At 36.9% G+C, this 18,860-nt stretch overlaps 1 protein-coding gene across 1 annotated transcript; it reads right to left on the bottom strand.

Annotated features, from left to right (window-relative positions):
* Positions 1-16,665: 16,665 nt before the first annotated feature.
* LOC149963080 (sulfotransferase ssu-1-like) lies at positions 16,666-17,739 on the bottom strand. Its single transcript, XM_090170456.1, has one exon. The coding sequence runs from the start codon at positions 17,692-17,694 to the stop codon at positions 16,798-16,800; it is 897 nt and encodes a 298-aa protein (XP_090026582.1). The 5' UTR covers positions 17,695-17,739; the 3' UTR covers positions 16,666-16,797.
* Positions 17,740-18,860: the final 1,121 nt, after the last annotated feature.

Here is an 18,860-nt window from a genome sequence, read left to right on the forward strand (position 1 = left end):
TAACTGTTTATTTATGGATATTATTAACGACTATTATACGATTTAATTTTCAACAAATAAGTTTTTATTCGGATAATTTTCGGATATGGATATTAAAGAAATTAATGGAAAATTTCCAATCCGAACGCCAAGCCCTAACAATAATAAAATAATAATGTGGTTAATTTAATATTGTAGTAAAATACCGAAAATATGTCAGATTTGATTTTGATATTGACTTGCATTAAAACCAAAATTAATCTCGTAATTTTTCAGACGAGAGACTCGATTTTGGAGTGTTAAACGTGTTCATGTCAGCGCTGGGAACACTGGCGCCATATGACGGCAGCCGATCCCGCCGGAATGCGTTTCGTCGTTTCCGGACTGTGTTCGCCACTGTGTTTATCCACGGGTACCTGCTGCATTCCGTCATTTACGTGTTCTACGACAGCGAGTACACTTGGATCCGACTGATGGACGTCTTGAGGTGCTTGTCAGCAATTGTTCCTTTCGATATATTCCTCTTCCGAAAAAGAAAGGTATAAACACATTATAATATTTTATCAATTAAGCTAAGGGTTATTCAGGGTGTTACGGATAAACATGTCCAAAATTAAGTGACGTGTTCTTTGGGTCATATTGAGTCGAAAATGCCAATGACAATGAACATGGGTCCCAAAAAGGCATTGCTTCCGAGTAATTGGCCCGAAAAATCGGCCTCCAAAACGTCGAAAAACGGTCCAATGTTCAGTTTCTATTATTCCTCGGACCAAATTGTTTTCTTTTACCAAGCATTTGTGTTTTTTTCTCGAAAAAGATACGAAAACGATCACTATTATCAAAAGTGCCACCACCCTCCTACTCATTGTAACACGGCCACCTGAATTAATTGCTTTAAAGTCGCTCGATGACTTAGGCCTAAGGTGGTGCCTTGGGTATTAACCTAGCTTATTATAAGTAGGATAAGTGTGTAAATAACATTTTACATAAAACGAAGGTGTTTCAAAGTGTCACCTTTGTTTAAATGAGAGGTTCTAAATGTATTGGGATCTTTTTAATCTTCAAATATTATGAAATACGTACAAATTTTATCTAATTACAAAAATTGTTCAAAATTAACACCTAAAATGATTCTTGAACCCATTCGAAGTTTCACAGGTATCAATTATTTGTTGTCGTAGGTCATCAATGTCGCCAACCAATCCTTTAATGTGTCCCCAGAGATAAAAGTCGGGATATCGTGCGGACCACGCAACACTGACCCCTGGACCAATCCATCTCATCGGAAACGTCTCATCAAGGTGAGCTCTACTCGGCTACAATGTGGTGGGGCTCCGTCGTTCAATTACCAGATGCGCCTCCTCGTTGCTAATGTACGTCTTCCAGTAATTCAGGCCAAGTATCATGTATTCACCATTCATACGCCTCACCATCAGTAACACGCCTGGAATCTTCCAAAGGGTTCAACAATCATTTGTACGACGGGCCAATGCGTGTATCGAAGCCCAAGGTGGTCATTTTGAACATTTTTTGTAATTAAATTAAATTTGTACTAGTTTCATGACATATGAAGAGTAAAAAGATCCAAATTCAAGAAACTTTCATTTAAACACCTTCGTTTTATGCATCGACAAATAACATAGGGACTCATAAGGCAAGCATAGAAATGTTTGCCCTTTTCTGTTTGATACAGGATTAATTAATTTTGTGTTAGTAATAATAAATTTGGAATAGTTAGAAAATGAAATGAATCCTTCTAGCCTTGTGTTTAGAATATTTTTTTGATAATTGCTTATGACTACTAGGCCTTGGCTAATAGGGGTTTTTTTTCAGATATTCTTAACAACGATTTTGAAAACCTAATATTATAAACAGACTGTTTAATTACCTTTCCAATTAGTGGAACTGGATGTGGATTTAAAATAGTTGGTCCAGATTGTCCTATGAAATGTAGTGACCAAACATATTTGGCACTCTTCTTGTAGTCGATTTTATCAATATAGGCCAAGTCCCAACCGCTGTTCAATAACCACGTTTCAAATTTTGTTAATTGTTTTTTAAGGGTTTGGAAACCTATAGTATTTAATTCCCTCAACTTCGCGCCTTGAATCATTCTTGCAGTCGCCCTAAAAACACTTCTTACCGTCATTATACGTACAAAATTTAAATTTTTCGTAAATAAACAGAGAGCTAGGAGGCAGCCATATTGTCCTATATTTTTCAGTCGTTTAGCGTGACCGTTCTTGGGAAATTTCCCTGCCGGGAGTTTGGCTTACCTTATGAGCCCCTAAGTTATTTGTCGATGGTTTTATGTAAAATGTTATTTACACACTTATCCTACTTATTATAATTTAATATCGCACTTTTGATACTAATGATCATTTTCTTATCTTTTTCAGAAAAAAAACCAAATTCTTAGTAAAAGGAAACAATTGGGTCCAAGGAATAATAGAAACTGCCCATTTGCTCGTTTTTCGACGTTTTGGAGGCCAATTTTTGAGGGCCAATTACTCGGAAGCAATGCATTTTGAGACCCATGCTCACTAGATATTTTCAGCTCAATACGACCCAAAGAAAGCGTCACTTAATTTCTGACATACTTATCCGTAACACACTGTATAAAAAGCGGTACTAAATGAAAACTTTAGCAATTTTGCGGCAATTTTCTAATAATTACCATTTTCAGTTTGTACTAGGGAAAATTTTCCGTGGGAAATTTCTGGCTCGGAAAATGTTACGTATTTTCCCAAAACTGAACAAAAAAGGTTTCCATTCCATTATTACCCTAATATTACTAACAAATTTAAATTTCGCGGAAATTTCACCTAATTTTATCGAATCCCAAAGTTAAACTAAACCTCTAGACTAGTCTAGAATAAAACCCCTTATGAACAAAATATAATGTAAGCCAATCTTTAACCACAGTGTTCTTAATCTTAGTATTGATACTATTGATTTTCTGATTCTTAAAGATTTAATACTTAATACCCTTGTTTTCCAATTTTAGATGAATTTCTTGTATTCATGTCACAAAGAAATGGTGATCAAAAATGGATACGTCGCTTCACGGATTAAGAAGAAAATGTATTTGGTCTTAATCATTATTGCGCTGCTAACGTTGTCCATGTATCTTCTGCAACTTTCGATATATTGCATTTGCGAGCCCGCTAAATACTTGGAAGGATTCGTTTACCATTCTAACATTAGCAGCACTGGAAATTTCGGGGCTGGTTTAATTTGCGTTTCGGATGCCACGCTCTTCTTTGGTATTATTTGGGGGCTTAGTGGACTCTACGCTGTATATTATCAAGTCTATTGCTTCATCTTTCAATTTCATTTGAAATCCGTATCGCAAGATTTATCACAGTAAGAGTTTGAAAAATGATTTTTTTTTAATATCAAAACTTGAACGGTATAGTCTCCATAACGCGCCACAAGATATCTATATAATATCATAAATTACATAATTTATATAAATATGACACTTCCTATTCTCCCACCGCTATTTTTTTTTATAAATTAGTGTGTTGTCAATTACCGCATAAATAATAACTCTTAGCTAGTCGTTGCTAGTCTTTTAAACTGTCTTGTTAACACAGCCAAAAATTCGCTTGTAAGTGGAGTGGCGGAGTGGTTAGCAACTTCGCAAGAGGAGACGGGTTCGATCCCAGCTTGTTAAAGGTGTTTCTCCAGATTTCTTAAATTTACTCTTTCTATAAAAACTTGTGGAGCTTAACGGTAATATAGAGTGTAGGGAGTTGTTCAGTCAACACCCACCTAAGCATTCAAACCCGGCTTCTGGTTACAAGTCGCCTATGGTGGTGCCTTGGGTATTACTGATTAGTATTATTCTAATTATTTCCTTATTACTGACATCCAGCTGCCTGAATTATTGGCTTTAAAAGTCGGTTAATGACTTAGGCCTAAGCTGATTAATATTATTTTTTTAACTGATCTACCAAGGCTTAGTTAATATAGAAACTCGTGATTAATAGTAAAAGTAATTCTTAATTTCGTAAAGTTATGTAAGAATATTAAATCAAAACCCAAAATTTGCTATTAAGAGCATTGGCTCTGTCACTGAAGGTAGCTATTATCGAATTTGATACCGAAATTTACCGCCATGAAAACAAGCTGGCAGTAATTTTGCTGATAACGAGAGTATGTAGTGCCGAGTTTCATGTTCCTAAACTTCCGTTTACGAATTCTTTCTGTGTCATATCATTAATGAAAATCTTGCTTATTTAATGATGTTATTAATTTCAAATAGTAGAAATTATGTTTAATTCAGAGAAAACGGCATGGTATTAGAAGATAAAACTTATTTTATACAAGACGTTTCGAGCCGAGGCTCTTCTTCAGTCGTTCGTTAGTTTTAATTTGATTTAAAATTTTACCACGCGCCATATTCAAGTTCTAATATCACGCGAGCAGAAGGTCAGCGTGTTAAAAAATAAACAAAAGTTTTACTGATTTTAACAATTTACGTGTGTAATAGAATCAATGTAACCGATAAATCCAAAGTATATGTAAGTCAGTGTGAATTATTAAAATATAAATATAAAATAAAATAAAATTTTAAATCACAATATTACCCCAATTAGTTACTTCTTGACATCCTTTATCTAAATTTAAATTACCTAGTTTACGAATATACAATCCTTCATAGAATTTTCTTTTGTACCAATTGGTTTCCCGTTTTAAAATTTTGTAATCATCCCATTTAATAGAGTGGTTTAACGTAGACCAAATATGTTTTGAAATTCCGTTATTCATATCGCCCTTAGCCACGCAGGATTTATGTTCACGTATCCTGTCTAAAATGGAACGTTTTGTTTCACCAATATAATTTCAAAGTTCGTTATCTTGGGACCATGGATTATTGCATAATACTGAATACGTAACGCTTAATTACCGTAGACCTATATAATAATTTTTTCTCTTTATAGAATAGAAAGTCACGTTTTTAAATCGAAAAATGGCAATAGAAAAGTTTTAACTAAGACAGTTCTATACTTTTAACAAGTTATAATCACATTGAAAATAGTACTTTAAAAAGTTGTTTTAAACTTTGGATACAGACTGTTCAATTTCAATCTAATATTTGTAGAAAGAATAATCAAACGAGAGATACTATCTTTCTAGAAATTTGTACCAATGGGGAGAGGAGATAATATCTCATTTATCAAAGAAGCTTTTATCGATATCAAACTGCGTGGCCGCCTTGGACGACGCATTTTCAGTGGCCATTTTGTGGTGGTACGTCGAAACCTTCGCGTTTGTATGCGTCAACGTGCACAGCGCTTTGATCGAAGGTGCTTCGTTCGGCGGTGAATCTTTCGTGGAAACTGTATTCTACGTATTTGGAATGTTGTACATTCTAACCATCTTCTTCACGATATCATTATCCGCGTCTGCGGTCGTTGAAGAGGCTGAGAATTGTCGTAAGGCGTTCGGGACATTGATTGCCAAGGCCTGCGCCGTCTCCACAACTGGAACCAAAGATAATAATTTCCTTTTGAAAGTTCAATTGTTCGAAAGGCACTTTGACAACGCCCAACTGCAATTAACTGGATGGCGATTTTTCGTGATTACTAGAGGGTACATTGTTAATGTTCTCGCGGCATTTTTCACTTACACCGCTGTTTTAATACAGTTGGCCCAAGGAAGAGCAAAATCAGATAAAGAAAACGCCACCAGTACTGAAACAACGAATTAAAATGTTAGCCATCGACGTTAAAATTGATCGATTAATAACAGGTTTCTTTAGCTTGGGCGTCAATGAATAACGTCCAAAAAATGTGTTTTCTGCAATTGTGCGTTACCTATATAAGAATGTCACAATTTCTAAGTTGAGAGTTTAGAGGTGGGGTGGCGGAGTGGTTAGCACTTTAGCCTCGCAGCAAGAGGAGCCTGGTTCGATCGTTACTTGTAGCACTGGGTGAAAACTCGGAACACCTCCTTCTGCGTTAAGTTTGCAAGCTGGTTATGGGGTTTTCCCCGAGCTCTTTGGTTTCCCCGTCCATAAAAACTTGTTGAGGTTAATGGTTATAGTTAGTGTAGGGGGCTGTTGGCTCGCGTGGCGTGTAGGGCTTGCCACCCCCCTCCTACGCATTGTAACCCAGCCACCTGAATTAATGGCTTTAAAAGTCGCTTGTAGACTTAGACCTAAGGTGGTGCCTTGGGTAATAACCTAGCTGATTATTATTATTAGACACTACAGTACGTCAGACTAAATTCATCTCTCCAGTATTTTAGAAGCCAACGTTTACCATTTTTTCTACAGATTTCCTAAATATGCATTTCAAATATTTCTGGTCTATTTAAGCTTAATCGAAGTGTTTTAAATTCGACAGCTGTTTTCAGCTATAACTTAATATTCTTAACCAAATTTTAAAACATTAACAAAAATACAAATATTATTCTTCTTATTGGGTATTATGTAAAAAGGTGCTTTAAGCCTTTCCCGCTCAAACTTTGCAAACCGCTTTGGTAGTATAAGTTTTTAATGATAATGTTTTTTCAAATCTTAAATCAGTTTTATAAAATTGTGTTTGTCATACACTCTGCTACTTGAGTCGACAAAAAAAGTATAAATGTCCAAAGACTAAATGAGAAATTATCATAACAACACTAGATTTTATTATACTGCACAACACTATTTAAAGAATATCTCAGTAAATATATTCAGATTGTGCTCACAATGGATACAAATTTGTTTTCTGTGCTTTCTTTAAATTCAAGTTAAAGCATTGCGAAATTATATTTATTAGAACAATTGAAAATTACAATATAAATGTTGTTATATAGGTACATTTTGAAGCGAATATGTAAATTCCAAACTTGATTAATTACAGCATATTTTCCGAGATATTCATTGTAAATGAAATTTTGGCCCATATTCGTATGAAAAAAAATAACAATTTAACTAAAATAAAATAGAAACCGCATATCAATTGTAATTTGTATTAGGTGTTTCTATAAAATAAAACGATAAAAACTAGAAGGATAAAATGTTTTTATCTGCGTCACGAGCGCAAGTTATTTAAGTCCTTTACTTGCACGCGAGCTTTGCACTCGGGTTTCGGATTCCGAAGGGTCTCGCGACTGCAGCGCGTGCTCTCTACCTTCAAGAACTACAGCTAAGGACGGAGACAAAACATTGTCACCTGACCTCCCGTATTTTATAGCAACACCTAATGATTTTCTTAAAGATATTACGAAATCCGAATAAGACGCAGGGCACTCTGTTCCCACAGCACAATTTTCGACAAATTCCCAGAAACAACATTTGATGATTTTTTAAAATATTTTGTCTTATAGTACAGCATAGATTGAATTTTTAATTTAACTGCGTGTTTAAAAACGAAATTTCTGTCTTTATAAGAATGCGAAATATTTTTTTCTTTTAATTTAACGTGATCAGTCTGTCTACAACCAATAAGGTTGAATAGGTTTGATATAGTAAAATATATAAAACTACTCAAATTTTAAACATTCCGTGTACCACCTGTTTTTATAAAAATAGTTTTCAAGCAAATCTTGCTTGTGTACTTCAAGGAAAATTCAATATACACTTTTAAGCCAAAAACGTAAACTTTGACAACAGCTTTGGCAACTTGAAAAGAAAACAAAGTTCAATTTTCAACGATTTAATATAATTATTGACAACACCATAATATTACGGAAAAACTTGTCACCTAGTTTTTTTCGTGTATTTAACTTTTAGTGCAGTGGCCGATACTCAGCATCGATAATCTAACGGCAAATCATGAAACAATTTGTCAACATGCGTAGTAGGGGGTTTTGGACCCCGCTGAACACGAATCTGCCTGTTGTCAGACCGAATTCGGGCTCCTAAGCGTCCAAAAACAAGATGGCGGCCAAAATGGCGGTTAAAATTCGATTTTTGTTTAGACGCGCATTTCTTAACTCTTTCTGCTTCAAATGTGATAGTCTTTTATGTAGAAATACTTTTTATGGACCCCTAAAAATTTTTATGGCCTGTCCTATTCGAAAAAAAAATGCCCATTAAAGCAAAATGGCGGACAATTTTGAAAATTTTGAAAATTGTATAAGGTAGTGTGAAGGCTCTTTCCCGATGTTTTCTGGTGCGTTGAACACCATGGAATAATTAAAAGTGACTCCCGATGATTCCTAGAGCCAATTTGAGCTTGTGGGATAATTGTAACGGTGCATCGATTAACTATTAAGAGGCATTCCGCTTTGACAGTTCTGTTGTTTGAATTTAAGCGCGTCCTCCTCCTCCTCCTCCTCCTGCATTTCTCATTCCTTCTACGTACTCTCTGCGAGACTTCAAGGATGTAAACAAAAGAGCTGCGTTTAGGTACCGTGATTGCGCAATCTGTCTTGTGAAAAACAGAAGTGCTTACTTTAACTTACGTCGTTAGTTTAATTTTCACTGCCCAGCACGCAGTTGGTAAGTTAAGTTTAATTTTTGAATGGTGTTCAGTACGGTGGCAGATCTTACTTTTGCTTTCTGATTCGTATAGAATATGCAGGCTGTTGGTGGAGGTGGTGTCGGTGCCATTAGGAATGAACTCTGCTTAATCTGTCAAGAGAACAAGAGAGGGCAAAACTTGTCGTTACTATCTCTAACTGGCTGGGAAACGCTCTCCAACGCGACGAAAATCCGAGCCGAGTGCATAGATGCAGAAAATGCAGAGAAAATAGAAAGAATTTCACAAGTCAAATTTGTGGAAAATAATTTATTTTACCATAGACAGTGTTACAGCAACTATAGTAACAAAACTCTTTTGGATAGATTAACAAAGAGTAGGGCAATGCAGGATAAGGGAAAGGCAATGCCCGAACCCAAACGAACTCTTAGGTCAGCTGTTAGTGAGTCTTTTGACAAGAACAAATGCATATTTTGTCAGGTGAATATACAAATTATTTTTGTACTGCATTGAATTATCTGCTAGGGTCTTACTTAGACTTTGTTCCAGGTTGACAGAAAGAAAGACCAGCTGCGTCTAGTGGCAACGTTTCCTTTAAGCGACCGTATACTAAAATTGACCAATTCAGATTATACGCTCCTGAGAAGAGTTACTTATGCTTACGATCTGGTGACATGATGTATCACACCTACTGCCTAAGTAACAAAGAGAGATATACTTCTGAAAGACCAAAGGATAGCACTGATCCGAATATCTCCTACCAAAAACTATTATTTGAACTACACGCAGCGGCTGCGAAAGGACAAGTAAGCTGGAATTATAACGGTTGACTCAAAGCCAGGGTACTTTTTAAAGGCCCCATCAATCATTATGTAGAGGCTATCCTTTTTCATTTGAAAAAGGTAAACATGTATACATATTTTCAGGTTATTACATTGGAGGATGCATTCCAGCGTTATGTTACGCTGGCAAGTCACGTCCCAGAAACTCTCCCGAATGCGTACTTCACGAGACGTTCTTCTTTTAGGGAAAAACTTGAAAGTCAGTTGAGTCATCTCTTTCAATTCCATCTTCCTTTAAACAGAGAAGTCAGAGAAGTCACTGAACGAGGTACTCTACTCATCGCTCACAAGTTTCAAAAAGATGTTACAGTTCAAAATGTGTATGAAGGAAATGATCTCATCTTTCTGGATCACACGGTACAATCTGACTTTAGCGAACTTATTCATGTCGCCATGAAGCTTCGCAAGGACTTAAAAACTGCAGTAGATGAGATGAAACCAGGAATTAACATCAGTGTGGACTAGGCAGCTTCTGTCGTTCCAGAGAGCATTTACCTATTCTTAAATCTACTTTTTCGCGGTGAAGCTACACTAGAGGACACTTTTTTCGGGAAGCGAATATTCCTCCGCCACAGACCTACAGAAGACTCGAATTCTTTCAGTGGCACAAGACTTACTTTACATAACCAGCAAGGGGAGGAAATTACCTCCTAAGCATGTTGCGCTGGGTATCACTCTACACCACAAAACGAGGTCAAAGGAGCTTGTTGCATTATTTTCAAAGGTTGGACATACAGCCAATTACGAACAAGTTCTACAACTTGAAACAGGAATGTGCCGTATTAAAGTCTTTAGAGCCAGATACAGGTAAAGTAAACATAAACTATTCCAAAATATAAACACACGTATTTTTTTAAAACAAAGAACAGCTAAATTTTTATTTATTTCTATTTTTAATCTATAGGTGCGTTGTTCCCGTAAACCTCAAACCACGAGCGGAAGCAGATACTTTGCCTTCGATTCTCCACGTCACGGCTGACAACATAGACGTACAAATGGATACCTTGGATGGAAAAAATATTTTCGCGAAACACAAATGGTTGCATTCCAGCGAGGTGGTAAGTCGATAGACGATGCCTTCAAGTCTGTTTTGTGCTCTAGAGAAAAGACTTTAAAGGTTCCCGAGGCGATCAATAAGATACTGCCCGCGACGGTTGCCATGCGCACAGTTGAGCCTCTCCCTAACCCTGTCAGTTCAAAGATATATTTCTATGATGACCCACCAATTGGTGCGCAGCATGCAGAAATTATGGACATGGCTTTCCTTTTGACTCGAAGCAATGAACCTAAACCTTTGGGGTGGACTGATTTTAATAAGCTTCATTCAGAAAAGGACCCCGTGGTCAGCATTGCGGGCTACTTACCCATCATTTTAACACCTGCCCATGAATCCAAAACGTTAAACACTGTTCTGGAGCGCTGATTATATCTAGCTGACCAGTTAAAGTACAAGTATGCCGTGCTGACAACAGATCAACAACTTTACCATCAGCTACTGGAATTAAAATGGACAAATGCAAAGTTTCAAGAACGCATTATCTTACGCATGGGAGGCCTGCATATAGCTCTTAAGTATCTGAGAGCAATAGGGCAACATGTAGCTGGGAGTGGTCTTCTAGAAGCGTGGGTCGAAAGTGGAATACTAGCTGAGGGATCCGCACAAAAGGTTATTGAAGCTAAAGCTTACAAGAAATCCATGAAAACCCATAAGCTGACAATTCAAGTACTTTGGAGGATTTTTGAGCCCTTTTTCTTCGAATTTCTACTTAAAGATGACCCGCCTGCTTACGAACGTCTGCAAAGGGACCAATCTAACGTAACAGATCTAATCTCGACTCTTCGAAGTCTTAGATGTGTTGAACTTCTATCGAAATTTGTCGATGAACAAAACAACAAGAATATAAAGTTCTGGTGGTCGTACATGAAAATGGTCTTTACTTTGCTTCAGTTTACTAGGTCTATCAGGGTTGGAATATGGGACCTTCACTTTTTCTCGATGTCAGAAATGTTACCATTATTGGCGCGATACGACCATTATCATTACCTGAAGTCCATGACTGTGTATATCGCAGAGATGAATCAACTTCCAGAGACAATAAAAGAGGGTTTTCTACAGGGCGACTTTGTCGTCAAGCGATCCTCCGGTGTATTCAACCAGATAGATCCTGATCAAGCCCAAGAATGGATTATTGGGGACGCTAAGGCTTCTAGAGGAACAGTTGGTATACTGCATACTGAATCTGCTCTTCAGAGGTGGGCTTTAACTTTCAGCTGGATAGGAGACATCTATCAAGAAACTAAGAGCATGTTTTTCCCCCAACGGATACCTGTGTAATTTCTAAATCGCAATCCTCTAGCCAGACCAGAGATAAGTTTGACGAAACTAGTTTGTTTAACGTTCTGTCGGAATTTGACATCTTAGACACCAAACATCCACATGTACTGCGTAATATTGCTACTAAAGATGTAGCTACAGTTTCAATAGAAGAGAGCCTTTTACGAGCCGAAACTAAGGGGAAAGAGCAGGTTCGTTGTTTTGTAGAGGAACGATTGACTGATAAGAAGTCTGTAAAGTACCACCAAAGTATTAGGTTGAATCGAGCATTAACTATGGATAGCATGTTTAAACCTCAACCTGCGGCTAAAGTGACAGCCGAGAAAAAGAAAACCAAAGAAGATCGAAATATAATGCAGAAATTGATTGTTGCCTATGAAGCAAATAGAGTGGTTAGTGCTCGGAATTACGAACAAGATGAATATAGATAAACCGTATAAATTTCGATAATTTGTTTATTGGATAAGCATCCATGAATAAAGTGCACCTACCTTTAACTTTGGATTATCAAACAAATGAATAACGGATAAACGCTTTATCCATTGTCGAAACAGATATTATCCAATTTATTCGTTTATATAAGAGCTCATAACATTTTAAGAATGGATAAAATGGCAACGGGGGGTTATCCACAGATATGTATTTACGTATAAAGAACGTGGCGTGTAAATAATTTTTTTAACCAAAAACAATTCCAAGCTGCAAAATAACTTATCTATCAGATAAGTCTATTTTATTATTTATTCATATTTTTTATCTATTGAACATACAGTTTTGTACTTTTTTTAAAGTTACTCTCTATTAAATAATGTTTACTTCGTTGTTATTTATGGATATTGCAAGATTATCCACGGACAAAGAACAAAGGTCTCTCATTCTTCCATTTTTCGATTCAAGTTGCTAGTTGCAAAATTTTCCCGCCAGATTTGGCTAATTTAAAAGTATGACGCGAAAAATAAATTGTAGGTCCTTGGATAAGACAGTGCCGTCTTTCCCATTGGGCAAATAGGGCACTGCCCTAGGGCCCCAAGATTCTGGAGGGCCCCATTTTCAACTTTTGTAAGGTGAAAAAGATGAATCTTACAAATATTGTTTTTCACATTTTTTAAATTGTAGTATTGTCTATTTACATTTTACAAATTTTTAAACTATCTAAAACATGTCTTTTCGTGATATAGACGGTGTAGACCGTCGCATTTTTTTATTTGAACCAATATTTGAAGATTAGGGCGACGATGGAGGTTAAAAGCCTAGTTTTTCTTCTGCCTGCCCCCCTTTAAATTAGGCCAACATGTTCAGCGGTTGGCCTACCACCGGGGTATTTGTGCTCCAATAAGTTAATTTAAAGGATGACAGGCAGAAAAAAACCTAGGCCTTTAAGAAATTGTCTGGAATTATTAGGGGCCCCGCGTATCACTTTGCCCAGGGGCCCCCAATCACGTAAAGACGGCCCTGGGATAAGAGACATAATTTTGGGGTATGGGGAATTGTAACTTTTGAAATTTAATTGTTCTTAAACTTTTTCAATAAGTTAATTACGAGAGTCATTGGGTGAGTTTTATTTCTCATGTGAAGCGAAGATTTACTACCCCTACGTAAAAACGTAGTCTGGTCCGTGACCCGTCGTCTCCTCCGCACTCGTCTATGGTTAATGGTTGAGGACGGAACAAAACACGTTTTGACAGAGGGGAAATGAGTCTTAAAAATGACTTCTTAAGGGTAGGATTCCGAAGCGGGCTCGAGCCGGGTCGGGTATAAAAAGCCCGATTCAATCGGGGGCCCGACTCGTCTCTATACCGTAGCTACGCCACTACATGTAGGCAATCGTGAAGTCAGGATTTTTAAGTGAGTAAATCATTGAACAATTCTTTCCCTCGCCACTTGTCGTTGATAGGATCATTGAAGTGTTCCAGATGCTTCTTTCGAATGTGATATTTTAAATTCCCAGTGCTAAAGCCCGATTTTGCTCCCTGCCTATATGATATGACGTGCTTTGCTTAGTTAAAAAAAAGATTTTTAGTTTTTCTCAATATATTACCACTTAGGAAAGTATTATCAAAAGTTAATTATATTTATCACTCTTCTTATTGAAGATATTAATTTACGCCGCTCAACTCTCGTCTCGAGGCAGATTTCAATAGGCCTAAGCCCACACGTGACCACCAACACTTTGAAAACATACACCGTGACACTTCACAGTTTAAAACGTTTTGCCTGTATTCTTTGGGGTTTATTCGTGAGCCGTGGGATTTGAGCGAGAATGCCATTTTAAGCGGGCCTCTAGTAGAGGCCCTATGGGCACAGTCTTTATTGCGTATCTTTAAAAATCTAACAAGATTTGCTGATGATGTTTTCCATATTCCTATAGTTCAAAGTGTACGGTTTAGCCAATGCTTAAAATGTGGACCCCGGGAGTCAAGAATAATAAAGTTACTGCGTAGCTGCTACTATAAACACTGCTATAAAATACTAATTATGTGATTATTTACTTTTGTGTATAGAGGCAAAAGGTTTGGACGGATTTTACACGAGTCAGGGAGGCTCAAAAAGGTTTATCTGGCAAATCTTCTAACCTAGTTCTTTAGCTATAATTGGTTAATTTTAGATTCAAATCCAACTCATTTCATGGTTTTATACAAACCATTGTAAATAGTGAATGAACTATATATCTTTGATTATATGAAAAGATCAGTTAGAACTGGCTATATTTCGAAACACAATCTTCACGTGGGCTACCTCAGCTATACTTTGAAAATCGACTTTACGAGTGTTGCTTTAGAAAATATCAAGCCAATAAGACTGAGCATAAGCAGAATTTTTAAAACCAAAGAAGAAATGCATTTTAAGTTCACAAGTCCTACTGAAGTAGAGCTATGCTCTATTTGTGAAGTGTTTGGTCTGTTTAGCAAGGAATTTATGTCGGTTGATGCCCAATTTTCCTTTAATTCAAAAGGTACGCGAGACAGCCAGTGTCGAAGTTATGGGACCCTTTGAGTCCAAATTGATAAATCAACAGCGAAAGAGCTATATGGTTATCCTTATGGATTGGGGAGGGGGGGAGAAGAATCCGTCCCGGGCGTCACTCCCTAGCGGGCACCAAAAACTGTTTGACGACCTTTTTCTCAACGAACAAAGTTGCATTTTAGGCATTTTTAACGCAAAAAGGGCAAAAGCTATTTGTCTCGGACGCCAGAAACATTCGCTACGCCACTGGATTGAGGCATCAGCTTCTATTTAATAACGAAAAAATATTTTAAGCAAGGTTAATACCATTTTTCCCCACCGTAATGTCTAAGGTCATTTTACAGCTTTGCGCCCGATATAAGCGGCCCGAAATAGAGCCCAAGCCGTAGTCGGGATCCCATCCATTCCCTTGGCATGCCAGTCTGAGTTTATAGGGTTCCGGCTCGCGTTGAACAGAGCCCGTGGGCCTAGTGCCGTACACCGGAACATGTCTATTTATGTTTGTAAGGAACCTGTCCGCACCCACTGTTTCACTCTCTGATCGTGAAGGTATCATTCCTATTGGTAAAAATTGAAGACCTTAGCCGATACCTGCGCGCGTACTATCAACCCGCACTAACTAATATTCCGAAACTCATTTCGGAAAATCATGAATAACTAGCGAGGGGGGGGGGGGGGGACCCGAGCGTATATGTTGTGAGTACAAAACGTCAGCGTTTAAAATTATATTATTTTGCACAGGAACAGTGACACCGTTTCCAAACACTTTCGTCGGTTGATTGTTAAAATTCAAGTTCTGGCGGTGAAGATAAAAAATAGCGAAAGCGAAACTAGGCACGTTTCCTTTTGTGGCGTTTTGAGCCAAATTAAAATTTTGAAGGAAGGGCTCAAAAAGAGGTTCTATTTCAGTGGCGTAGCACTGATTAGATTTTCCCGTGGCAAATATTTATTTTGGGCCCATATACGTAGATACGACCCAATAGACCGCGACATTTTCCGCCCAGGCCACCCTTTTGCTACACCGCTGTTGTATTTAATAACCATCTTTGAGAGTTCAACATGGATATCGGCCATTGCTATATCATTGTAGCTGGTTGTCCCTGTACGAAGCACTTTAATAAGATCATGGTCTCAGTTCAGAGCGATGTATACCATTCTCGTATGAATTGTATAATTTTACTTTTACTTAATCCGCGCAGTAGAGGCATTGAGTCACTTGGTATTTTGAACTACGGTCTTCGGACGATCTAAGCGACACTTTATGTTTCCACGCGTCACTTCGCAGTCTAGAAGTGCCTGCCATGCTTCCGTTTGCGAAAAGAAAACAAACCGTCCGTTTCGGAGTTGAGTTTACGAGTGAATTCTTCCAAACTACGTGACCTCCCGCGTAACAAATAATCGGATAAAACCAATAGATTAACCGATTCAATATTCATTTGAAAAAACAAAGTACACATTACGAAACGAATTAGATAAAGTTTTTTTTTGTTTGAAACTGAAAGGATATGTCTACTTTATTTATTGGATAATTTATCCAACGAGCAATATTTTTTTAAGATAGACCTCCTAATTAGATAAGCTTAGTCGATGTTCATTTAGATTTATCCAGGGATAATGGAACTGTGAACATACTCCACACTTTATTTATATTATTTGAACGTTTTATAGATAAGAGGGGCCAAAGGTTAAACGTATAAAATTACACGTTTCGATATAGGCTTCGTTTTATCTGAATTGGTAGATAATAAGAATGTCTATTTTCTTCAAAATGGATAAACCCATGAATATTAAAATAGACCTTATCTAATAGGTAAAAATTACACGAATTCCGAGCACTAGTATGAGATGACAGAAATCAAAACTAGATAATAGTAACAGTAATTTTTCATATCTTGACAGTGTAAATCAAAATGTAAATTTGAATGAAAACATTTATAAACATGTATTTAAAAATTATGTAATAAAATGAATTATAGGTATTTAATTTGATTAAGCGATTACTTACAGTTATAACCAGCTAAGTAACAACAATATATTTTACGTGGTTTTAACTGATCTCATTAAAGACATTTCATAGAAGGAACTAAAATTTAATGAAGCATTATATCAAACTTTTATGAATTTTTAATTAATATAATTTTTGTTCCATAATATATTTTATCTCGTAACACATTAACTGATTAACGTTCAACTTGCTTTTGCAAGTTATTGTACACATTTTGTTAACATGTATATCATTTGAGTCTAACTATTAATTTTAAATATTGCAATTGTCTTTCCAATATCGGTACATATCTGTTTCTCCAATTCGCTCTTCCATTAGCCGATTTAACAATTCATCCTGTTCAGTTGCGAAAATATTCCTCCAGTCGCCTACTATTCCTTTTCTGACGAACTTTGGTTGCTCGTCAATTTCACGGACTTCACTTGGATTGAAGAGTAATGTCGAAAATTGGTCGGTGGTCCGTTTCATGTACTCGAAACTGCTGTACTTAACAATATTGTTAAGAACAGTTTCACTGTTTAAATGCTCTTCGTAAACGGGTCCCATAAATTCCGCTACGCGATTAATAGCTTCTCTGACGTTCAGCTTCATTTTTTCGTAATAAAGAAAAAGGACATTTTGGTCGTTTCTGTGGTCATACCAGGAAAGCAGATGATCGAAGTAATCGTTGTAAATGACCTCGCCTTTGATGAACAGCGAAAAGAGATCGTCAAACGTGCCATCTTTGAATTTATAAGCTTCATTTTTCATGTAATAATAAAGTGACGTCAGGCAATCTTTCGGATTTCTAACGACGCAAATGTATTTCGCTTCTGTGGATTTAGGAGCATCTTTAAAATTGAAATGAATCTTGTAACACCGAGGCTCCGTCACGTTCCGCAAACCTTCCGGACCGACTAAGTCCAGAAAGGGACACTCATTCACATACTCCTCGGCATTCCGCGGTGGTTGGCCACGGTTCTTTATAAGGCTTATAATTTGCGCGCACCAATTAGTGCCACTCTTAGGGTAAGTCGCGAGAATAATGTCGCCTCTATTCGGTACGAAAGACAAGCATGCTCTGACATTTTCTTCTTTTAGGTATCCAGGTACGGTGATACCGTTAACATTCATCGTGTAAGGCCTTTTAACTTCATAATTTAGCGACATTTTGAGCTTAGTTTTATGGAGCTTTTTAACTGTTGGTTTCGAAAATATTCAAGATTCTTTCTGACTCTGCTCTAATTTGAGATTAGCAAACACGGTTTTATCTCTATTTTGATAATACGGTAACGAATACTAAGATTTGATATATCTTATCTGGTTATATTTTATAAAACGTTTTTAAGAAGCTTTCAAGGATGAGAGATATAAAGACAATAAATCTTCATTCATTGCAATGACTTGTTGAAAGTAAACATATCGAACTATTTATACAAAAAAATCTACTGGGATTCCTTTGCCAACTTAACAGCATTTATAATACAGATACAGGGTGTCCACTAAAGTTAATGTTAATGTGACGAAAAACAACTTTCTAATTGGAATTTTTGTTCTAAACCTATTGGTTCTCGAAGACATGGTTCAAGGTCAAACAATTTTCCAAATATTAAAATCTCCCACCATGATGAGATTGTCTAGCAATTTTCGATAATGTAGCACGACTTGTTTTGGAGCTATTAGCGCTTTCTTAAAATTTTCCCTTTTACGACCTTTGTGATTTTGCTAAATTTTTCTTGACTTCCTAATGGTCGAATGGGATCAAGTTCACGCTATATATGCCTAAAACGTGACGGGGAACACTTTTCTAGTGTAACACTGAAATTTTACAGAAATTCAAAACAAATTTTATATTAATAGTTGAGAAGTATGTTAAATTCCTTTTCATTCCTGTCCCCAAAGTCCTCAACATTTCGACAATAGCCAAAAGCAATAATTCACAGGCAGGATGTTTTCTAATTTTTTCTCTAGCAGATTTACTATAGCTCCCTTTTTTCACTTTGGAACGGGTGTATAAACCCAGAATTTTACCATTAGCGCAAATAGCTATATAAAGTCTTTAAGAGTATACTTTCGGTACCATGGTACTACTTCGAGATTTTAACATTCCTAGAATTGGCCCCCTTTGTTATTTTGACTCTCTCCTCCTTTGAGGTGTTTGTGCGCACTGAAAGTGACGATATTATTGTGCGCGAATAATGTTACCCCAGCTCTCTCTCTCTCTCTCTATTCTTCAACATGGCCTCGCTAAAACACTTTGTCTAAAAAGCCATTAAAAGACGCTCCTCGGATCGTCGTTTCCCGGAAAGAAAGTTGGCCCCCACACGGGGACGTTT

Source organism: Leiobunum rupestre, chromosome 1 (genome assembly GCF_980474605.1).
Source record: "Leiobunum rupestre chromosome 1, qqLeiRupe1.1.hap1, whole genome shotgun sequence".
In the NCBI taxonomy this organism is placed as follows: Eukaryota; Metazoa; Arthropoda; class Arachnida; order Opiliones; family Sclerosomatidae; genus Leiobunum; species Leiobunum rupestre.